The following is a 25,387-nucleotide window of genomic DNA, read 5'->3' on the forward strand; positions in this document are numbered from 1 at the left end:
GATCATATGCTGCAACGTCCTACTGGTCAATGACTACTTCAGCTTCAACCGCAACAACAGAAGAGCACGCAACAGATTGAAACTTAATACGAACCGCTCCAAACTTGACTGTAAAAAATATGATTTCAACAATCGAGTTATCGAAGCGTGGAACTCATTACCAGACTTAATTGTGTCAACCCCTAACCCTCAACACTTCTCCCTTAGACTCTCCACGATTGACCTCTCCAGGTTCCTAAGAGGTCAGTAAGGGGCGTACATAAGTGCACTGGTGTGCCTTTCGTCCCCTGTCCAATTGTCTTTCCCTTCTCTCACTTATCATATATATTTTCTTTCTTTCATATATCCTCTCCTCTAAGTTCACTTTACCCTTATATATATTACTACATGTCTATTTTTCTTCCTATGTATTTGTGTATTGGACAAATGAATGAATAAATAAATAAATAAATAAATACAGTGTTTCCTTGAAAATAAGACCCTGTCTTATATATTTTTTGAACCATGAAATAAGCGCTTGGCCTTATTGCAATGCAATCAAAAGGCCGTTTGGGCTTATTTTCAGGAGATGTCTTATTTTGGGGGAAACAGTATGTATGGCTGTTGAGCAATAGCATCCAGCTTCAGCCCAGAAGTATGAATGTTTTTATTAACAGGGTTTTATACTGTTTTTATATCATTTTTATCAGTTGTACACCACCTAGAATCCATAAGGAGTTGGGCAGCTCACAAATTCAATAAATTAAATTACATGATCAGTAGTCATTCACAAAGAAAGAGATTCCCACCACACCACCAAGTGTAAAACTGCAAGTCCAACTGTGGGTCAGTATTGAAAGTGCTCTTCGGGCACACAAATAGGCAATGTTATATTATTCCTTCATTTAAAATAACAATAGCAAATGACGGGGAAAGGTTTAATTTGTAGAGCTGGTATACTGGAAAAACTTGTATTTGTATAAAATTAGAAATGTGCTGACCTACTTTTTATTGGAAACATAATCCCAAAATGTGAACATGAAACATTCCTACATTGTAGAGGTAGTCCAATAATTTACAATATTTTTTATGGTTATTAAGTCACTGCACAAATCACATAGCTGTAAGTTCGAATCCAGATTATCTAATTTGCATTTTTGCTGGAAAGTGGGAAAAGAGTCACAAAACACAGTCAGATGACCGTAGGATGCTGCAACTAATCATAAATGGGAGTCGGCTGCCAAGTGCCCAAAATTATGTGACCACGGAGATGCCATGGCTCTCATAACTTGGAGGGTGGGTTGTAAGTAACTCTTTTTGACTTCATGGTGTTAAGCAACCAGATGTAAATCAAGGACTGTCTATACCAGTGTTGGCGACCTTTTTAGCACTGAGTGTCGCAACGGGAGTGTGTGTGTGTGTATGGGAGCACCGGAAACTGGAGAAGCAGTTCCAGGCGTGCATGTGCGTGCGATGGACCTGAGCTTCCGGTTTTTGGGGTGTTCTTGCATGTCGATCACCTACTCTTCCAGTTTCTGGCATGTATGGGCACACAAAGACTAGCTGGCTGGCACGCATGCACGAGCTGAAAACCGGAAGCTCAGCTTCCCGATGTGTGCCGATCACCTGGTCTTCTGGTTTCCGGTGCTCCTGTGTGTGCGAAGACCAGCTGGCCGACACGCATGTGGACGCTGGAACCCAGAAGAGCAACAGGCAATGGCTTGTATTCCCAGAGAGATGGCTCTATGTGCCACTTTCGGCACGTGTGCTATAGGCTCACCATTACAGATGTATACTAATGTATGGCAGGTACTCTACTGCAGATCCTGAAGTAGAAGATAGACTACTGGTAGTTCTGGTTTTCCCATGGAAAGAAAATGTTTTGGCTTACAAAATATATTTCAGGTGTATAATTTATTTATTTTATTTATTTCTATCCCACCTCTATTATGAAGAGGTGTGCTATACCGCTTAAGAATGTGATAGGTAAGTCCAAGCTTTAGATTCATTCATTATTTGTGGAAAGGGATGCTCTCCTTAAAAAAACAAGGGCCTTCTCCAGTTATGCAGCAGAATTCAAGAAACCAATAATCTAACGTTGATTTTTTCCCGATTAATTCATTATACAGTGACCTTGTAACTTTCAACTTTATAACTGATAAGAAAAAATTAAGTCTTTTGAGACCTGTGAAAACTGTAATTTGCAGTGTAATGGCAGTTAAAATATTCATAAGCTGAACTACTCAAAGAAAAAAAGAATGTGATAGGGACATCACCCATTAGGTAGATAATTATCAGCTTCTGCTGAGATCCTATTCTAGTCCATAACTGTTTACTTTCCAGTCTTTAGGGAGCTACCTGTAATTCATGAAGGAACTCCAAGTGTTCCATTGTCTGTCAATTTTATATTGTTTATTTATTTACAGTAAATTATTTTTGTTGTTGTTGTTGTTGTTATTATTATTATTATTATTATTATTATTATTATTATCACGCAGTCTTAGGTGCTTGGGAAGCACCCGACTGGTGATGAAATACGAAATCCAGCATAGTGATCTCGTTTGCTGTGTTGTATTGACTTATTATTATTATTATTATTACTGTATTATTATTATTATTATTATTATTATTATTATTATTATTATTATTATTATTAATTAGATTTGTATGCTGTCCCTCTCCGCAGACTCAGGGCGGCTCACAACAGTGATAAAACAATGTACAATAACAAATTTAATATTAAAAGTCTGGGGTTCCATGAATGCCACCTTGGACAGTTATGTATCACATGAGTGTTGTGGTTAACTCTGGCCCAACTCCTGCCCCGAGGACTATGGATGTGGGGGAGACATCCACATGCTGCAGGCCTGTTTTGCTCCCGGTGGAATCTGCTGATGAAGGCTCCTCTGACCAAGAAGACATGAGTGACAGGGAGGAGGAGAGTGTGGCAGACAGCTCAGAAGGAGATCAATTATCTAGCTCCTCCTTGGATTCGGAACAAGAGTTAATGATACAGCCACGCATGCGGAGAGTGATGCATAGGCAGCAACAACTGAGAGATTATCAAAGAAAATGAGGCCATCTGTGGTTGGATGGGGCTGTGGTAATTAGTGAGGCTGCTATAAATAGCAGCCTGTGGGTTTGGCCATTGTGGAGGATTATCTGATTGTTGTGTTTCATGCCTGCTTTGCTGACTTTGACCTTTGTGTGCTGATTTCCCCCCGCTTTGGAAACTAAACCAGAGCAAAGTGTGTTTCACTTTGTGAAAGAAGAAGGACTGTGAATTGCCTCACAGCTGCAAGCTAAGTATCACAGAACTGATAAGGGACTTGTACAAATTACCAATTTGTTTGGAGACAAGTGCTCTTTGCTATACAAAAAGAGTGCCTCGTTTATTTGCATTTTCGGTATGAAGAACATTGTTTTGAATTTTCAAACGTGTGCATGTCTGAAATTGTATCTGTGCATTTTTGGGAGGATTCTACCAGAGAGCTCGACAGAACACATGAGTAATGTATCTCATGGAATATGTACCAGTGACATTAGTGCAGGTTATGTAATAGCATTCCAAAACTTTTGTTGATGACATAGTTTGCGGTTTGCAAAAAGAACAAATGGGGAAATGTCTGCTTTATTCAGAGTGGAAGTGTAAAGTCTTCCCTGTTCCCTGTAACTTGTTTCCATTGAATGGAAATGTTATGGCATGAATTCTGCATGTGGTTGTCCATCAACAATTATTCTGCTTTCAAGCATATTTATACCCTAATCTTCCTTCAAGGAGTTCTTTGTTCTGCAGGCGATATGATCCTATTTTTCCTTACACCAGCCACGAGTTGAAATTCTTCTCATAATTTCCTTCTTTTCAACTTTGTGATAAATCTATAATTCTGGTTATTGTTGATTCTGTTTCAAAGTTATAGAACTCTGTTTGGAAAAGGATAGATGGCTAAACTGCACAATGTCCCTGTTGGAAGTTTATGATGTTTTTATTACAGTATGGATTCCTCATTCCCCTACTTAGAATACAAGCGGGGGTATTATTATTATTATTATTATTATTATTATTATTATTATTATTATTATTATTATTATTATTAGATTTGTATGCCGCCCCTCTCCGTAGACTCGGGGCGGCTCACAGCAATAATAAAAACAATGTACAATAACAAATCTAATATTTAAAAATATCTAAAAAACCCTTATTTAAAAACAAGACATACACACAAAAATACCATACATAAACTATATAGGCCTGGCGGAGATGTCTCAATTCCCCCATGCCTGACAGCAGAGGTGGGTTTTAAGGAGTTTACAAAAGGCAAGGAGGGTGGGGGCGATCCTAATCTCTGGCAGGAGCTGGTTCCAGAGGGTCGGGGCCGTCACAGAGAAGGCTCTTCCCCTGGGTCCCCCCAGACGACATTGTTTAGTCATTGTTTAGGTATCCTAGAGGCAGAGAGTCAAAAAAGTCAAAATGGGGGACCATGACCATGTCATTGAAGTCCAGTCCTTTTTTTTAATGTCCATTGAACATGCAACACTTATAAAATGTCAGAATCTTGGTTGCACCATTACAGAGATGGGGTTGACTGTTTTTATTCCTGTGGATATTTCTAAATGGAGAAGGCTAAAACATATAAAGAACGGTTGCAGGAACTGGGTATGTCAAGTTTAATGAAAAGAAAGACCATTATTGCAGTGTTCCAATATCTCAGGGATTGCCACAAAGAAGAGGAAGTCAACCTATTCTCCAAAGCACCTGAGGGTAGAACAAGAAGCAAGGAGTGGAAACTAAACAAGGAGAGAAGCAGCTTAGAACTAAGGAGAAATTTCCTGACATTTAGAACAATTAATCAGTGGAACAGCCTGCCTCCAGAAGTTGTGAATGCTCTAACACTGAAAGTTTTTAAGATTTGTCTGAAGTAGTGTAGCTTTTCCTGCCTAAGCAGGAGGTTGGACTAGAAGACCTCCAAGGTCCCTTCCAACTCTGTTGTTGTTGTCATTGTTGTTAAATTCAGCGCTTTAAAATCCTTATCAAAGTTTGTGAAGTGACAGTAAAAACAGTTTATATGGGCTAAATCTATTGATGATTTCTGAAGAGTGTCTTTTATCCTGACTATAAAGTGGTACTTCTTCCCTTCGACTTATACAACTTTGGAATCCTACCACCTGTTCTTCAAAACAAAGAAAAGAAAAAAAACCCAAACCCAGCAACTTGTCATATTTTAGCATTTGAGGCAAACTTCTGGGTTGAAGCCAGAGGATTGTTCTGGATTTAGCAGTGTCTCAAAGCACCCCGGTCATTGGGAGGAAAAGTTGTTGGCATTCTCCTCTTGCGTTAAATATTCCGCCTCGATTCATGCTGGCGCCAGTTTCAGAGCCTGGTTCTTTGCCACACAAAAGCCAAATATAATTCTTCATTCAGCCTAGAGCAGTGTTTCCCAACCTTGGCAACTTGAAGATATTTGGACTTCAACTCCCAGAATTCCCCAGCCAGCAAATGCTGGCTGGGGAATTCTGGGAGTTGAAGTCCAGATATCTTCAAGTTGCCAAGGTTGGGAAACACTGGCCTAGAGAACAAGTCCAGTATCCAGTAAGATCAGGAAAGTAACCAGAATGTTTATCTACCACCGGCCTGAAGCAATAGCATTAGATTCTTCTGCCCTGCCCTTAGCACAATCATATATGTGGAGGGATTTTCTCTGAGATTCAGAATTAGCACTTTTTAACACTCCTTATTCACAATAGACATTGGGTACAAATCAGGGTTAATGATGATCCTGTCTATTTAATCATGTCCAATTCTCAGTGATTCTATGAATCATCTCTCCCTACATTTTCCAATTTTGTATGGTTTTTTTCAATTATGCTCTGGCTTGTATCCAGCCACCATGGTTTTTTTTGGGTGTGTGGGTGTTGGTGGTCTTGTTTCCTTTTACCACTGATCATTCCAAACATAAATTGCCTTTCTAGTGATTTTATAACATGTAAGTAAAGGGGAATGTTGTGATTTTTTGCCTTCCAGTAATAGGTCTGGTTTTAAATTCATTCTGGAATAGGTAATCCTTTCACCTGTGACTTCCCTTTCACCTTTCACCTATGTCCAAATCTGGATTATCCCTTCACCTCTTCTCTTGCCATTGATTTGAGAAAAAGAACTTGTGCAGTGAAAGGCAAATCTATCGATTAATGCAGTTTGTCACTGATGCAAAGTTGATGCTATGGTCTTAATTTGTCTCTAATAAAGTGGTGGAAAAACAGCATAAAGGAAGTTGGGTGAGAAGCTACACACTAGCTCTACCCCAGATGCCTATAGACTAATGCCACAACCTGTATTTCAAAGATTCACACAATACTAAAGGAAGACTGTAAAAGTTCTGATCGATATTTGTTTAAAATGGGTTTGTCTGATTTGGGAATTTGAAAAAAATAGAATTTGTGGTTGCTTGGAATTTTTTTTAAGTGTGGGTGAGTAGATCCTTACTGTAAACCATTGCTTCTCAATTGTTTTCTGTTACCCCACCCCCAGGAGAAGCAGATATTTTTTGCCCCCCCCCCAACTCTCCACCGACGTGCATCTCGCGGCCCACCCCACCTGATCTGCCACACCCAAATTGCACCCCACCACGAGATGTGTATTCTACCTGACACTTGTACTACCACCATTGCATTCCTTGGCGTTGTGTCTAGGGCAGGCCATTCTAAAAGAAAACAGCTCTCAAGTTTGAGAAGTTTGATTGAACTCGCAAGACATTTTCATTTAGAATAGGCTGCCCTGGACACAATGCCGAGGAACGCAATGGAGGTACTGGTACAAGTACCATGGGTTTTTGGGGGGGACACATGTCCTACATGAAAATTTGATTAATTTCTTCAGTCATCCATTTTGCTTTCCTAGGTGTCTATGATGTTCCAAGGAGTTTTCAGCAACAAAATTAAAAGCATCAGTAGTCTTCCCAGCGCACTTCTTCAGTATCCAACTTTTGCTTTCATAGGAAAAACCATTGCCTGCAGAGTTATAGCTTTCAGGGCACATCATGGCATATAAACACATTTTCCAAGACCTTCATGACTTGCTCTGCCAAGTGCTAGTCTGTAGAATGGAATAGAATAGAATGTGATTGAACACACAAGGAATTTGTCTTTGGTGCATATACTCTCAGTGTACATAAAATAAAAGATACATCTGTCAAGAATCATGAGGTACAACACATAATGATGGTCATAAAGTACAAATAAGCAATCAGGAAACAATCAATATTAATATAGATCATAAGGATACAAGCAACAAACTACAGTCATGCGGTCATAAGTGGGAGGAGATGGTTGATAGGAATAGCTAGAGGTATAACAAGCAGGAAGAGGGAGATTGTGATCCCCTTATATAGAGCGCTGGTGAGACCACATTTGGAATACTGTGTTCAGTTCTGGAGACCTCATCTACAAAAAGATATTGACAAAATTGAATGGGTCCAAAGACGGGTTACAAGAATGGTGGAAGGTCTTAAGTATAAAACGTATCAGAAAAGACTTAATGAACTCAATCTGTATAGTCTGGAGGACAGAAGGAAAAGGGGGGACATGATCGAAACATTTAAATATGTTAAAGGGTTAAATAAGGTTCAGGAGGGAAGTGTTTTTAATAGGAAAGTGAACACAAGAACAAGGGGACACAATCTGAAGTTAGTTGGGGGAAAGATCAAAGGCAACATGAGAAAATATTATTTTAATGAAAGAGTAGTAGATCCATGGAACAAACTTCCAGCAGACGCGGTTGGTAAATCCACAGTAACTGAATTTAAACATGCCTGGGATAAACATATATCCATTGTAAGATAAAATACAGGAAATAGTATAAGGGCAGACTAGATGGACCATGAGGTCTTTTTCTGCCGTCAGTCTTCTATGTTTCTATGTTTCTAACAATGGGAAGACTAATAGTAATAGCAATGCTGACTGGTGGGGCCGAGGGGAAGGGCCTTCTCTGTGGTGGCTCCGGTCCTCTGGAATCAACTCCCCCCAGAGATTTGCACTGTCCCCACCCTCCTGGCTTTTGAAAGGCTTTAAAAACACACCTTTGCTGGCAGACCTGGGGCCGTTGTTAACACTCTACTCTGGCCAGTAGTATGTTGTGTATTCAGGGTGTCCAGCAAACCTGGAAAACGGAATTATCAGGGAAATCGGCGGTTCGGGAAATATCAGGGAATTATCAGGGAATTCGTGAAAAAAACAGAATAAATCAGGGGGGGAAAACAAACTCTATTAAAATGTTTAAAAGTCAGGGAAAAATCATGCCTGCACATTTTTATCAATTGAACTTGACCATAAAATTTGCCAACTATTCTATCTCTTTATCAGGGGGTTGAAGCATAACCTTGGATAACCTCACATTAAAATGCAATATAGGAATATAATGTGCCAATTAAATGCTAAGAAGAAGCTGTTCCGCAGTACAGAGCTATAAATGAAAAATATCATTCCTGACATTGTTTTCCACCCTTATCTCACAAAAGTGGGGAATCACCCAGAGATTTTCTGAAAATGAACTTATTGGATTTGTTGACTTCTGCTGAAGAAGGCAGTCATGCCAAACCTGCAATTTGAATTGGTACCTGGAAACCTAATAGCAACCAGGGCAGAACCTCTCATACAAATGTCATATATTAATGACTAATCCCAGGGTCAGGCACAAGGAACCAGAACAATTCCATGAATAGGCAAACAGTTTCTTTATTGTTGAGCTTTTATTTTACAAGAAATTTGTCGGGCTAAGTACAGCAGATAAGTAAATAAACAATAAATAAAATACCTCTAATATTTCTGAGTCTCCTTGCTCATATTGTAAAAAATCTCAACAAAATAAACGAAAACAACTGATATTATTCAAAAGCACAATGCAAAGGCAACGTTGCTAAAGGCATTTTGATAAATATACATCGATGCTGATCTTTATGGAACATTCTCAAGTTATTCGAAATTTCTGCTCTAAATTCTTAACTTTTAAGAAAATCAATCCCTAGTTTGCTTGTTAAAATTAAACAGAGTAAAAAATGTGCATGGATACAATCTGACTTGTAATTATTACTTGTTATTTTAGTTACTACATTGAATATTTCATTCAATATGGTCTCAATATAGGTCCTGCTGGAAATGAATGGATGGATGGATGGATGGATGGATGGATGAATTTTAGCAAGAAATGCATGCTGTTCTGGTCCTCTTGACTTAATTACTTAGAAAAAGCTCCTCAGTTTAATCAAGAATCTCAGTGAGTAAAAGAGAATGAATGCACAGAGGAATTGATTCCACAGAAAGTTCAAATATAGTATCTGGGCCCCCAATATGATCATAAACTCTTCCATTGATCTTATCTTTGGCCCAGCCTGATTTCTTTCTGTGTGTTTCTTCTCTGCCTCTCTATCTCTCTCTCTCTCTTTTTCTCTCTGTGCTCTCTGTCTTTGTCTGTCTGTCTGTCTGTCTGTCTGTCTCTCTCTCTCTCTTTCTCTCTCTCTCTCTCTCACACACACACAAAGCTGCTATGTGGCATAGCATAGTGCCACCATCCAACATCACCTTTTCCCCAAGAATTCCTTTTGGTCACAAAGTGTCCCCTAAGTTTACTCAGAAAATAAAACCAACTCAGTGCTTTATTTGGAAGTATGCTCACTAATTCAGAAAATAAAACAAAATAAATCAAACAAGATAGTATGGTGCATCCCATGAAATGGGGTGATGATAGACAGGATGATATGTAATATTTTGACCAATGGTTTATAACTGATTGTTTTCTCCTCTGGCAGTCATTTCCCCCTGTAATCCATTTCGCAAAAGCACAGTTGTTTCAACATCCCAGCTATGCCCATTAGCACAAAATAGGATAGGAAAATTGCAAGGTTGTACCCATTTTAAAACAGTTTGGATGTTTCAGCTGCCTTCAGGATGCTATCATCACTCAAGGGCAGTTTGACCATGAAAGTAGAATGTAGGGTCATTGTAAGTTTTCAGGACTTTGGATAGCTCCATGCATACAAATTGTTCAATAAAAATTGGAATGCAGTTTGGCCTTTTATCCATCTTGATTACACAGGCTGTTGCTGCCTTCGTGAAAAATGGAGAGCTTTTAATGAGACAGCTTCCTGGCCCAGAACCTACCCTGTCACTGCTTTTCAGTTAATTCCCAACTTGACCTTCCCTGTGATTTTTTTTAGATAATCTGACTCATGGGATTCTATATTAGGGATTTCTGGATGGAGAGCCCTCCTGACCAATAGACCTAAGCTCAAAATTGTTGAAAGATTCTTCATCTGGATGTAACATCTCTGTAGCTATTTGGTCACTAAAGATTTATAATGTCTTGAAGCATCATCTGCCTCCTCTGTTGTTATGCCAGTGGGGCAGTATTGACTGGAAAAATATCCTGCAATAACTCTTTAGCAGCCTTTTTCTCTCTCTTTGTTGCTACTCAAGGTTGGTGGGGTCATGACACACTGCATGAAAGATAAGTCCTTTGCACATTCTTGCCAGATGCTAGGTCTCTCCATCTAGTGTGTAAAGGCCTCAAGAACTCCTCCTTTTAAGTCTTATCTTTCCTCATTGTTTTACGGCTTAGAGAAATTTCCTACCTTCTTGAATAGGAAAGGCACGTGAAGAGAAGGACCAACTTTGTGGAGCAATCACTTCAAGAATTTGCCTGAAAATTGTTGAAACTGTCCTAGTGGAACACTGGGCAGCCCCTACTTCCTACTTGATGTATAGTATTTGGCTTTTGCTTGAATGCTGCCCATTCTCAGAAGCTCTAGGTCAGTGATGGCGAACCAAAAGGGGGCGGGTTGCGCATGTGCGTGCCCTCACCCATAATTCCATGTGCCCCCCTCCATGCATGCATGTGTGCCCCCTCCCCCCCAGCATGCAATGGCACAACCATTTTTCACTCTCTCCAGGCTTCAGAGGCTTACTAGGAGCCTGGGAAGGGTGAAAATGGCCTTCTCCCCTCTGGAGACCCTCTGCAGGCCAGAAATGGCACATTTGGAAATTGGGAAACTGAACAGACTTCTTTCTTTCTTTCTTTCTTTCTTTCTTTCTTTCTTTCTTTCTTTCTTTCTTTCTCTTTCTCTCTCTTCCTCCTTCCTTCCTTCCTTTCCCTTTCTTTCTTTCTTTCTTTCTTCTATGCCATCCAGTCCCGAAGGACTCAGGGCGGCTTACAACAACAATATAAATACAAAACGATAAAGAAGTCAAATTTAAAATTAAAAAATTATAAAAACCTAATTTAAAAAGTCCATAAAAGAGGTGGTGTCCTGACTCCCAGTGGGCCCAGAAGGCCTGAAAAACAGCTGGTCAGCGCAATCTGAGTGCACAGGCCCACCGATTTGGCCTCCTATGCCACTTATTTATTTATTTATTTAATTTATTTTATAAATTTAATTTGTGACATGCATGCCATAGGTTCGCCATCACAGCTCTAGCTGAAAAAATACCATAGAAAGCCCCCAATACAGAAAAATTTAGAAACAACAAATACAAACATGAATTTAGAAGCCCTAACCTGCTCCTGTACAAGGCATAGACCAGTGAGACAGATGGGAAGTTGGCGCTGTGTATGTAACTTCATGTTGTACCCATTTTCAAGTCTTCGCCTCTTCAGATCAACTTTGGAAGAGGGCTTTGCTGCTTTGGATAATTCTTTGAACACAACTAAATACAGTGATACCTCGTCTTACAAACACCTCATCATACAAACTTTTCGAGATACAAATCCGGGGTTTAAGATTTTTTTGCTTCTTCTTACAAACTATTTTCACCTTACAAACCCACCGCCACCACTGTGATGCACCGCCTCCGGACTTCCATTGCCAGCAAAGCACCCATTTTTGCGCTACTGGGATTCCCCTGAGCTCCCCTCCATGGGAAACACCACCTCCAGACTTCTGTTTTTTTGCGATGTTGCAGGGGAATACCAGCAGGGGAATACCAGCAGCGCAAAAACAGGCGCTTCGCTGGAAACGGAAGTCCGGAGGTGGGGTTTCCCAGCGAGGGGAGCCTCAGTGAAATTGCAGCATCGCAGAAAACACAGATTTCCAGAGGTGGGGTTTCCCATGGAGGGGAGCCTCAGGGGAATCCCAGCAGTGTAAAAACGGGTGCTTCGGCTGGCAAAAGGGGTGAATTTTGGGCTTGCACGCATTAATTGCTTTTCCATTGATTCCTATGGAAAACATTGTTTTGTCTTACAAACTTTTCACCTTAAGAACCTCGTCCCAGAACCAATTAAGTTTGTAAGACAAGGTATCACTGTATATCTAAATGGATTGCATATGCAGCAAAGTGTGGTGGGTTGCTCTGACTATTAAATAATTTACTTGATCCTTTGCGGATGAGGCTCACAGTTGCAATTGTTTTGCACCTCCTTCACATGTTCCCTCGATGTTTCTTTCATCTCCAAGAAAAAAAACAACTTTGCACTTCTCTCACTTGGCTGCTGTCTTACATAGCACATAATGTAAGTGCGTATAAATACTTCTAGCAGCAAATAGCTGAGTCATCAAATCCTGGCAAGACTGATTGTGAATGTAAAGGCTTCCTGACACTGGGGACTTTCCATTTTTAATTCCGTAGGGGGTACACTTCCCCAATCAATTGGTACATCATTTTGGGGTTCTTTTGACTCTTGGCTCTTGTTAAGAGCAGGTAGGAGTTGTAGCTGATGTGTTTGTGTTTTGCATGGATTCATCTTCTGCACTATTCCTAGACTGATATGTCCTGCCTATGATAATTTCTGCCTTAGTAACTTACTGCTTGAATTAAAGTGATCCCTCGATTTTCACGGGTTCAAACTTTGCGAAACGGCTATACCATGGTTTTTCAAAAAATATTAATTAAAAAATACTCCGCGGGTTTTTTTCTATACCACGGTTTTCCCCACCTGATGACATCATACGTCATCACCAAGAGTCACTTCCCTCTCTCTTTCTATCTCTTTCCTGTCATTCTCTGCTTCAATCATTTTCTCATTTCTCTTTTTCTCCCCTTTTTTCTATCATTTCTCTCTCTCTCTACCTTCCACTCTCCCCCCTCTTGCGCTCTCTCTCTCTCTCTCTTTCTCCCTCTCTCTCTCCCTCTCTCCTTTCTATCTCGCTCTGTCTGTTGCTCTCTCTCTGTGAGAATGCCTCCCCCACCTCTCCTGCAGCCCTATCGCTGACAGCTGGAACGAAAGCGCTCTCAGCTAAGGGACTGCGAGAGGGGCGGGGCGGGCATTCTCAAAGCACTCAGAGCGGCTAGTGGCCGAATGAGGAGGACGAGAAGCCGTAGCCGCCAGCGCTGCTGCAGGAGGACCCGTGCCCCAAGAAAGCCGGTGAGACAGGCGGATCGGGCGGGTGGGGGGTAGCAGCGAGGGGCTGGAGGCGCTGGGGGGGGCGGGGGCAGCCGACATTCAAAACAATCTTTGCCGGCCTCCACACTTTTGTCACTCCCTGCCCCCAACTTCAAGCCTGGTTCCTTGCGCGGCCTTGGAAAAGGGTGCGCGGGGATAGTTTTTGGCTGTCCATAGCCAAAAATGGTGTTTTTACTTCCGCATCTCTACTTCGCGGAAATTCGACTTTCGCGGGCAGTCTGGGAACGCAACCCCCGCGAAAATTGAGGGATCACTGTACTGCACGTTGCTCTACATGGGGCTTCCCCTGAAAGAGTATTTGGGAGCTGCAGCTGGTCCAGAATGCAGTGACATAGGCAGTTTTTGGCATTTCTCATAATGCCCATCTACTATATTGGCTTCATGAATTAGATTGGTTCTCAGTAGGCTTTTGGATACAGTCCAAACTGTGTCATCTATAAAGCCCTAGGTGGCATCGAATCAAGGCTAATTACATGATACCTTTCTCCCATTGTTCTGCTCACGCCACTAAATCTAGTAGCGAGGCCCTGCTCCAAGTACCTTCTATCAAACAGTGCCATATTATTGGAGTCTTGTCATGACAGTAGCAGTCTTCTGGAACAGCATCCATTTGTATGGTCCCATCCTTGTTAGTTTTTTTGCAAAGTTTCCCCAGGCGTTTGGGTCTTGTGAGTAGAAGAGTAGAAGCCTGCTGTTGATCAGCTTGTTTTCCATTGTGATGGAGTTATTGCTTATTTTTGAATGTTAAGGATTATATGTTTTATAATCCTTATAAGCCACCCAAATCCTTTGAGTGAGATATGCACCTATGTACATTATAAAAATAAATACAATAAACCATTATTGATGTTAATATTTATTGTCCATATTTTTGATTGCACTTTACCTTTTAAATTTTAAGGAAACTAGATTTTTGACTCCTTTCAGGCTGCTATGGCAAAAATAAGAATTTTTTGGCATCTTTCTTAACCCGTTTTGACAACACTGGCATTTCCAGGATATAAAATATTTGATCTAATATGTGTTATTAAATAAGCCTTGCTCACAAAAGCTTATTATTCTTCAATGTGCCAAGACTCCCTTATGTTAATGTATACTTTATAATACTTTATAATACTTTATACTTTATAATAAATACTTTATTGAATCTGTCAGCAGTATTCTTTTATAATAGAGGCCTTAAAAGTTAGTTAAATAAATTCATAATAAAGAAAATATTTATCCAACAGCTATAAAAATAAATCAGCTTTATAAAGTATGTTTATAACCATAAGAACATAAACAGATTTACAATAAAAGTGGAATTGGTTTGGTAAAACAAAGAAAAATTGCAAAAAAAATATCAGCTAGTGCCAATATTTTGAAAAGAACATTACTGTTCCTTGCTTTACATCTAGAGCAAATTAGGTTTGTTGAGTGTTTGTATTAATAAAAACTACCAATATAAAGTCAGATGGAAGTAAGATAGAAAAATATTTTAGGTCTTATGCCTTTATTTAAAAATTGGTCAACACACATTAAATGTATAACTGACTCACAATTCCAATAATGTCTGTGGAGATTCTCAATCATCCAGGTAATGGTTGCTACTTGGGAGAATATGAAAGTAGCTATATCTGCTATCATAACCTTTTTGTGAATAGATAATATCCTTAATGGCATCCTTTTTGGAAAAGCGCACAGAACAAGTTTTATAATTTAAATGTATTTCTGGCCAAAAAATAAGTTGATTTACCTGAGACAGACTTAAGTCTGATCATTTTTTATATGCATTCTCTGAGTTTAATCTAGTTCCCATAATATCCATGAATTCTCCCAAAGCCAAAGAATTATGTGCTTTGGGAGTTTTTGTAGTGTTTACTGTGTCCAGTAGCTTGAAGGAGAACAATGAAAATGTATATCGGCAAGGTGAAGAAAGCTTGAAAAGTTGGGGGTAGATTTTTGACAATTGTGACAAGAACAATATAAGTAGCTTGACTGATCACTCTAGGTCAAAGTCTGTATAAAAGTGACAAAATCACATGGCCTTATTTGAATCCAGTTACCTGGATTGTTTTCACCTCTTGTTATCTAAAGATTAAGATAGATGCTTGCATCACAATCCTACCTATGTTTACTCAGGATAGGAAAATTGTGTCAGCAAAATATACCTGAAATTGTAGTTTCTGAGATGTAAATATTTGTTTGATCTTTGCCTTATTTTAACTAATAAAATCTTACCATGTAAATCTTTTTTTTAGCTGAGCAGATTGTTTTCTTTAATCCAAAATTTAATCCAGCTATTTCAGGGATCAAATGTAACTGCATTCTGTGAATGGATCTAATGGCTACAGTTTTGCGAGATTTTTACGATCATAATTGGCATTCAGTCTCTCACAAGCACACCAAAGCCATACAGGATTTCCTCATACCTTACAAAATTTCAGTCTTGTGCAAGATTTAGCTATTTCAGAGATTTTAAATTTTTTAAATTTTATTACCATTTCTGTAAAATTGTTTCATATTTTTTTTAAAATTCCTGGTAAAATGAGTATATCAGTGTTTTCAGGGCCCATTTTGGCAAGCCTTTTTAATGAAGAAACCCCTTACATGCATTCTGTGCAAAACAGAAATTTACTTTATTTGATAACATAAACACAGGCCCTGCAAATCCCAACTGAATTCTCCAATGAGTTGAACCTCTTGTAAAATGTGTTCATCCATGTGAATTATTCTATTGTTTGGTTGCTGAGAAACCACCTGCCCCCCCTCCCCATTAAAAAAATTCAGAGTGGCTGGAATTTGGAGTAGGCCTGTCATCACAGAGAATACCTAATGTCAACACTTATTCTTGAGAGATCTTTAAGTCTGTTAGATTGCAATCATGTCCTTCCCCTGGGAATTAATCCAACTGAACTCTATTACTTTCTGAGTGTGTATATAGAGGATTTCACTGTGAGTATGTTCTGTTGCAAATAAAAAAGTAAATCAAAATCAAAATCAAATATTAATGAAATTTATTTATTTATTTATTAATTTATTTATTAATTTATTTATTTATTAGATTTGTATGCCGCCCCTCTCCGCAGACTCGGGGCGGCTCACAGCAGTGATAAAACAATATATGGTAGTATTTATTTACCAGCGTGCCTTCCATCCCTTGTCCTAATGTTTCTCTCTGACTAGTATCATGTATATAAAAGTTGTTATATCTTTTTATACTACCAATACGTACTTGAATGAATGAATGAATGAATGAATGAATGAATGAATGAATGAATGAATCAATCAATCAATCAATCAATCAATCAATCCAAAATCTTAAAAGTTGTGCTCCACTTTGGGAGAGTTTATATCGGGGTGAAATACTCCCAGATCTTTTGTGCCTGTGGGTCATCAGAGAGGCGGTCGTGAAGGGAGTGCGATGCTCCGCCCATCTGCCCGGACACCACCATTTGGGGTTTTTTTACTCTCTGCACATGCACAAAGCGTTCTGTCCATACGCAGAGGGGAAAGAACCCAAATGGTGGCATCCGGATAGGTGGGCGGAGCCTCGCACTCTCTTCACGAGTGGCTCTCCAACGACTCATAGGCATGAGTGAACCAGGAGCATTTCATCCCTGGTTTATATTGTATCTTTATATTAAATTATTAAATGGATTCACGGATTATATTGTCATGTGGACTTGTGTGTAAAAGTGTTCCTTTTACTTCTCAGTGCTCTAAAATAGTCAATTGAGTAAGCATACAGTACTGCTTGCTTACTTTAAGCATAGTAAGTCTATTCTTAAAGTAAGCAAGCCGTACAAACAAGCAAGTCTTTACAATTCAAAATGCACAAAGTCTTGTGCATTTTGAATTGTAAATGCGAACTATTCCTTTGTACATATCAGTAGAGAATTTTGCAGAAGGAAAGTTCCATTTGATTAATCCTGGTCAAGCTTAACCTTGACGTATTCCTTCTTCTGGCAAAAATAAAATGGAAAGCTATCAGAACTCCATTCTTCTTCTTACAATAGAATGCCTTATGCCACCAGGCTTGAAATTTTGGGCCTGGACTACCTAGAACTATGCAGCCTACATTCTGACCTAAGCTTAGACCTAAGCTTAGTACATAAAATTGTCTGCTACAATGTCCTACCTGTCAATGACTACTTTAGCTCCAAACGCAATAATACAGAGCAAACAATAGTTTTAAACTCATAGTAAACTGCTTCAAACTCGATTGTAGAAAATACAACTTCAGGAACAGAGAGGTCACTGCCTGGAATACACTTCCTGACTCAGTTGTTGCATCCTCAAACCCCCATAACTTTAACCTTAAACTGTCTACTATGGACCTCACAACATTCCTAAGCGGCCTGTAAGGGGGTGTGCATAAGCACACTAGCATGCCTACCATCCCTGTCCTATTATTCCCATTTGTTGCTACTCATTTCTTATGCTTATACTTTATACTTATATGTTTATATGTTATGTTTATACTAATACATGTTTTCTCATACATGCTTGACAAAATAGATAGGTAGGTAGGTAGATAGATAGATAGATAGATAGATAGATAGATAGATAGATAGGTAAATAGATAGGGAGGGAGGGAGGGAGGAAGGAAGGAAGGAAGGGAGGTAGGTAGGTAGGTAGGTAGGTAGATAAATATAGGTAGGTAGGAAGGTAGGTAGGTAGGTAGATAGATAGATGATAGGTAGGTAGGTAGATAAATAGATAGGTAGGTAGATAGATAAATAGGTAGGTAGGTAGGTAGATAAATAGATAGGTAGGGAGAGAGAGATATAGATAGATAGATAGATAGATAGATAGATAGATAGATAGATACATAGATACATAGATACATAGATACATAGATACATAGATAGATCGATGATAGATAGATAGATAGATAGATAGATAGATAGATAGATAGATAGATAAAACCAAGATGCTCTTCCCTCTTCTCTTCCTCCTTCCTCTCACACCCTCATCAGCTGGTGTTTTAGTCACCTCTCCACTTGCATCTGCCTGCACAATTCCTGCTCCCATCCAGGGTCCATATACCTTGGTAGTCAACCAGTGTTGAAGTTGGAGGGCTTCTGTTCAGTATCTGCTTTCTTAAAATCATGATTTTCCAGGGACCCCTGAGCGATCTCTCATGGAATCCTAGGGTTCCACAAAGCCCTGGTTAAGAAGCCCCACACTAGGCTAAAGGATGGTAGGCTACTTTGTGGTTCATTGCCTTTTCTGAGCAGAGACAGGAGTGTCTTCACACAGATGTTAAGGAATGTCTTATGTATGTAAGGATACAAACCCATTTTAGTTGAGAGAAGGAAGTGGCTAAAGTACATTGTACACATTATTTGACATTCAAGGCTGTGCATTCTGTTGTTGTAAGATGTTTGTTAATGTTCTGAGAGGTTCTAAAAGTCTTCAATACTTTTATCTTTGTTCAGATTTTGAAGTAAACAAATCATTAATATAATTTTTAAGGGAGAAGGGACTGCAATAATTTGTTATCTAATCTGGCCTTTCCCTAGTCAATAATATTGAGGGATGGATAGATTTACAGATACGCTAGTTCAGTGAGGGTGGACCTTTTTCGATTCATGTGCCAAAGGTGTGTGTGTGTGCGTGTGCTAGCACTTGCGCATGGCCCCACACCCATTCCTACACCCCCATGCATGTGCACACACACCCTGTCCCTGCAAATGCACACAGACCTCACTGAAGCCTGGGATGGTGAAAAAAACAGCCAAACCGGAAGTTCAGAAAAACGGACTTCCGGTTTGCCCATTGTGCTATTTTTCGCACTTCCTGAATCCTCCAGAGGACAAAACGGCCTTCCCCAAGGCTGAAAATCAGCTGGCTAGTGCAGGCACGTGGGCTGGCGCTGACATTGGGCAATGCCTCACGATATGGCTCAGATATGCCATAGGTTTGCCATCACTGTTGTTCATATGTCTCTTCAGGAATAGGGCCAATTATAGTTTCAGTAATTATGTGAGAATGACAGCCACTAAGTTCATCCTGTTTAGTATGTGAATAAGGCAATAATGTAAAGTATAAGCAAACAAGCATGGTGTCCTGTATTGTCTCTAATTCATTACTGAAATGCTTGTTGTTCCTTTATTGTCCCAGGTGCTTTCTCACAACCTCTACACTGTGCTTTGTATTCCCCATGATCCTGTAGCTTTGGAGGAGCATTTCAAAGATGATGATGATGGCCCAGTATCAAGTCAGGGATATATGCCATATCTCAACAAGTACATCTTGGACAAGGTAAGCCTTTTCCTCTTTCACTCACTTTGATAGCCTGAAGTTCAACCTCTCTGATTTTTTGGATAAGATGATAGTTCCAGTTTTTGCTGGTATGTGTTTGAGAAGAGTTTTTAACAAGTTAGTTTTTTGTACAATTACTTTGCATATACAAGATGGAATGTGAATCTTTATTCCTTAAAAAAGGAAGCCTTCAAGATCTCTCCACCCAAAGGGTAGCATGGCTATATGTTTATATGGCTTGCTATAGTTTATGTTTCTGTTGTTGATGTTCCATCAGGGTGGGATATGGGGGAATTGTCTTGTGATGTGTTTGTGTGTGGAGATTGGATATGTGTACCTGGCCTGGGAAGGAAACTTAGTGGAGGAGGGTGGAAAGGACAGAATAGAATAGAATTTTATTGGCCAAGAGTGATTGGACACACAAGGAATTTGTCTTGGGGCATATGCTCTCAGTGTACATAAAGAAAAGATAAATTTGTGAAGAATCTTAAGGTACAACGTTTAATGATAGTCCAGGTACAAATAAGCAATCAAATCATATTAGGAACTAGTCAATCTAAATCATAAGGTTACAACCAACAAAGTTACAGTGCTACAATCATTTGTGGGAGGAGTTGGGCACTGGAATGATGAGAAGATGAATACTAGTGCAGACTTAGTAAGTAGTTTGACAGTGTTGAAAGAAATGTTTGTTTAGCAGAGTGACGGCTGTTCTTGTGTCTAGTTGTCTTGGTGTGCAGTGCTCTGTTGCGACGTTTCGAGGGTAGGATTGAAACAGTTTATGTCCAGGATGCGAGGTGCCAGTAAATATTTTCCCCGCCCTCTTTTTGACTCGTGCAGTATACAGGTCTTCAATGGAAGGCAGGTTGGCAGCAATTGTTTTTTCTGCAGTTCCAATCATCCTCTGAAGTCTGTGTCGGTCTTGTTGGGTCACAGAACCAAACCACACAGTTATAGAGGTGCGGATGTCAGACTCAATAATTCCTCTGTAGAATTGAATCAGCAGCTCCTTGGGCAGTTTGAGCTTCCTAAGTTGAAGAGATAGGCAAGTAGGGAGATATGTTAGGAATCTGAGAGTGGGCTATCTTCAGGGACACTGGGTTGAATGAAATCCCACTGTCTGTCTTGTTGCTTGGCACATGGACCCTCAGTGATCCTGGACTTTGGCTGTACTTTTGAATGGCAGGTTGGTGTGTAACAAAGCCCCCATTCATGACCTCATCTTGGAGGAGGGTATAACTTTACATGCTTTTACTAAGATCCAGAAAGTCTCAGACTTGTGACAACCTGGACTGAAATGCTACCAGTTTGGCCCGGTCCGGGTATATTGGTAGCAGCAGCGGCAGCTGGTAGTTCAGAGAACCGGTTAGCAGTGGCAGCGCGAGACTCCGTTCACCTGCCTGGACATTTCCATTTTCTTGTTTTTAACCTTCTGTACATGCGCAAAGCATTCATGCGCAGAGGGTGAAAAGGCGTGTGCGTGAGCGGAGCGCGGGTGAAAAAGGGCACACTTCCGAGCCAGTAGGGAAAGATTTCACCACTGGTGCCAACCCAGAGTTTGGGTTCTATGCCAACTGGAAGTCCAAGAGAAGGAGAAGGGGTGAGCATTGTTATCCATGTTCAGAGAGCTTTAGAGTCTTTCATGCCATTGATAAAGGACAAACTTGTTGAATGCCCTGCGGGATGCCATTTATGTCCCATTTCAATCAATAGCTGAATATATCCAGAGAATTAGCTAGACCTATTTAATGGACTGTATGTTCACTGGCAATCACCCGCGCAATGAGTGCAAATATCTGAACTGGTGGAGTAGGTAGCCATTTGGACACTGGATTCATAAATGCAAGATAAGCCTTTTGCAGAAGTACCTCCATGGGAGATGAGGGGAAGAAGGGATGGGAAACATCACCAGGGATGCAATCTCCCCATATACAGTCTAGCTTCTGAGCAATTAAAAAGTAGAAGAAAAACCTCCCCCATGCTGCTATTCCACCATAGAACCAGTAGCAAACCACTGGTGAGGTCATGGAGCCAGATCTGTTGGTGCCGGTCTGTGCATGCTGCCACCTTTAAAAAAAAATAATCCTGATTTTTTTTCCTTATGCGCATATGCATAAGCCAAGTTTCTGGCGCTGCACATGCGCCGCCACCTTATTTTTCTTTTAAAAAATGAGAATTTCTGGCACTGTGTATGCACACATGCAACAACACAGGAGGAAGTGAATCGGCAGTGGGTAAGTTAGAACCCACCCCTGTGTGGGTCCCATGCTACCATTCTGTAGCTTGTTCCATCAGTGGAGGAGGAGCAAGCCTTAAAGTAACATTGAGAGTTAGAACTTCTTCTGAGTTCTAAGAAGAAACTAAGAAATACAAGGGCAAGGGAGGTTAAGTTGTGGTAAAGGTGTCAAGAAGAAACTTGGAATTAAGATTACAATGGGTCTAAGAGGGATCTGGGCTGTTGCATTGATAGAAAGGACTCAGGGCATACTGCAACTGTCGTAAATATGAGCCAGTTGTCAATCATCTGAGTTTTGATTATGGGATCATGGAGCTGCTGCAATGGTCATAAGTGTGAAAAATGGTCATAGACAGTGATGGGCTACCAAAACTTTTACTACTACACACTGTGGGCCTGGCTTATGCATTTTGTTTCAACATATTTCAGTGCAAATTGGGTGCTCTGGGGTGGAGCTCCAACTTTTGCTACCGGAACTACGTTCCTGACCGTTCCCCTAGGAGCCCATCACTGGTCATAGGCCACTTTTTTCTGTGCCATTGTAACTTTAAACAGTCACTAAATGAACTGTTGTAAGTCGAAGACTATCTGTATGTGTGTGGCCTAGAAATCCTGAGTTCATCATGAAAAGTAGGTAAAAAAAACTGGCGTAAAGCATAAACACATAGTAGCTGTCCCAAGAAAGAAAGAAAAATTAAGCACACAAATCCTAACCTCAGTGAAAGAGCCCATCAGTGATTGTATACTGTGCTTTACTTGAACGCAAGGTTTTTTGCATAGAGGAAATGAACAAAGCAGGCAAACCAGAAAGCTGGTATAGCATTGTGGTAACGAGATTAAATTGTGCATCAAGAAAGCTCAAGTCTGCATCTTGTCTGTAGCAAGCAACCATCAGCTGTAGTGTAGTCACCTCCCCCACTTCCATGGCATGACAGATAATATATACTGATAGCAAAAAAGAGAGAGAGAGAGAAAGAGAGAACACAGCATTAATTTATGTACTTATTTACTTACTAGTAGCTGGATACCCATACTTTGCTATGAAATGAACTCCTTAGTATGGAGTAGAACGTCTAAAATCCCAGCCCATAGGCCAGATGAATAATGCGCTGGCCACGCCCACTGGCATTTGGAACAGAGTTCTTTTCAGGTGGGGAGGGAGGATAGAAAGTCTAACTCCTGATCATCAGTGTGTTAATAATAATGTAAGAAATAACTAATGATATGTAACTAATAATGATAACTAATGATAACAGAATAAATAAAATAAATAAAATAAAATGATGGTTATTTTGAAAAATCCTTTCTTAGCGAGCACCTAGAAGGCCTGAGGAACATACGTGCCAAGTTTCAAGTTTGCAGGTTTTACGGTTCTGGAGATTTCATGATGATGCATCATTAGTATTTGGCTTATATATACAGTGGTACCTCTACCTAAGAACGCCTCTACTTACGAACTTTTCTAGCTAAGAACCGGGTGTTCAAGATTGCTTTGCCTCTTCTCAAGAACCATTTTCCATTTACAAACCCGAGCCTCTGAAACTGTAACTGAAAAAGGCAGGGAGAAGCCTCCGTGGGGCCTCTCTAGGAATCTCCTGGGAGCAAAGCAGACCGGAAAAGGTGGGAAAAGGCTGCGGGGCATCTCTAGGAATCTCCTGGGAGGAAACAGGGCCTCCACCCTTCCTGTGGTTTCCCCAATCGCACACATTATTTGCTTTTACATTGATTCCTATGGGAAAAATTGCTTCTTCTTACAAACGTTTCTACTTAAGAACCTGGTCACGGAATGAATTAAGTTTGTAAGTAGAGGTACCACTGTATATAGATTTGCCAGGGTTAGGTTACCCATCTCACTGTCAGAGATAAAATATTACTATATTTATAATTCATAGCTCAGCCTTCATGCCCTTTGGAGAGGCAGTGGAAGAGATGTTTATTTCTGGCTTTGGAAGTTATATTAAGGAATTGGCACACATTTAACAAGCAGATGTGGCTGATTTTGCTGCCAAATTTTGGTAACAATTAGGGGTTTAGAACTATTTGTGAGCTGTGGCTTTCTCACCCATTTTGGGAAAATGAGTGACCATTATTTGTGTCTCAATAAAAATTAAAATCTTTCCTTTTCAGGTAGCAGAAGGAGCTTTTGTCAAGGAGAGTTTTGATGAACTTTGTTGGACATTGACAGCAAAGAAGAATTATAATCCAGATAGGAACGGGAACAGTGTTGTATCCCATGGAGATGCTTTCAAACTATGGTGCCTTTTTAACTTTCTCTCTGAAGACAAATACCCTCTTGTTATGGTCCCAGATGAGGTATGATTGCATTGAATTTTTTTTTTTTAATAAAAATTGGTTCTTGCTTTAGTTATATTATTATAGTGATTATTTGAAACTCAGTGTTGTGTTGTGGCATGGTAAGTATCTGCAGCTAATTTACCTAGATATTTATATATAGGTTTGGAGATCTGCAATATGCAGTATCTCATGAACTGATAAATTACTGTAATTTGCATTTTGGGCTTCCGGATAATCATTCTTTCAAAAAAGCTCTCCATAACTTCAATCATCTTAATTTTGATAAGGTCTCCCTCTGAAGGGTTTGCCTTCACGCTTGTCTCACGTAGGCCCATATTTTTAGCTTTTTGTTTTATAAATTTTGCAAAGATGTCACTGTACATTTGGATGTGGCTGATTTATTTTATAAATCAAAAACAGCAGCTTAGAATACACTCTCTTGGCTAAGAGAGTGTATTTCCGATAACTAATTTTTATTGGCAAGTCTATTATATTGCATTTTAAGAATAAGTTATACACTGTAAGGGAAAGAAAACCCTGATAGAAATAATTATTTAAAGATATATATTCAAATTCACTTTATCAATGGGGGCATGAGTAGAGAAAACATGAATACATGACCCACAGAGTGGGTCTTCCCCGGGTCCCGTCAACTAAACAATGCTGCTTGGCGGGACCCAGGGGAAGAGCCTTCTCTGTGGTGGCCCCGGCCCTCTGGAACCAACTCCCCCCAGAGATTAGAATTGCCCCCACCCTCTTTGCCTTTCGTAAGCTACTTAAAACCCACCTCTGCTGCCAGGCATGGGGGAATTAAGATTCCTTTTCCCCCTAGACCTTTACAATTTTATGCATGGTATGTTTGTATGTAAGTTTGGTTTTTGGTTTTTAATTCATTTTTTAGTATTGGATTATTATTGTACACTGTTTTATGATTGCTGTTAGCCGCCCCGAGTCTTCGGAGTGGGGCGGCATGTTAAATTAATGAATGAATGAGTGAATGAATGAATGAATAAATAAATAAATAAATAATACGCTAAGCTATCAAACAAACTACTCAAATTAAAGAACAATTGCCAGGAAATGTGTAGTTTAAGGCTTCTATTAAGGTTAGTCATTCATCTAGACGTCGTCTGCAACACCATGTATGTGTATTTGAGGTCAGAGATAGAAAATCCCCCAGTAAGCACAATGACAGGATGTGGGATGTGTTTTGGATTCTTTTCTTGTACGCATAGAATAGCTGC

The 25,387-nt window shown here is 39.9% G+C and overlaps 1 protein-coding gene across 3 annotated transcripts in view; it reads left to right on the forward strand.

The window, feature by feature from the left end:
• DEF6 (DEF6 guanine nucleotide exchange factor) overlaps positions 1-25,387 on the forward strand; it is a 77,609-nt gene that overhangs the window by 11,530 nt on the left and 40,692 nt on the right. For 2 of the 3 annotated variants that reach the window (XM_070745333.1, XM_070745331.1), the window contains exons 2-3: positions 19,472-19,612; positions 23,976-24,161. In XM_070745333.1, coding sequence (XP_070601434.1) covers positions 19,472-19,612; positions 23,976-24,161 — 327 coding nt within the window. The remainder of the gene's footprint in view (positions 1-19,471; positions 19,613-23,975; positions 24,162-25,387) is intronic. The other variant, XM_070745332.1, reaches the window with a different exon arrangement.

This window comes from Erythrolamprus reginae, chromosome 3, assembly GCF_031021105.1.
Source record: "Erythrolamprus reginae isolate rEryReg1 chromosome 3, rEryReg1.hap1, whole genome shotgun sequence".
Taxonomy (NCBI): domain Eukaryota; kingdom Metazoa; phylum Chordata; class Lepidosauria; order Squamata; family Dipsadidae; genus Erythrolamprus; species Erythrolamprus reginae.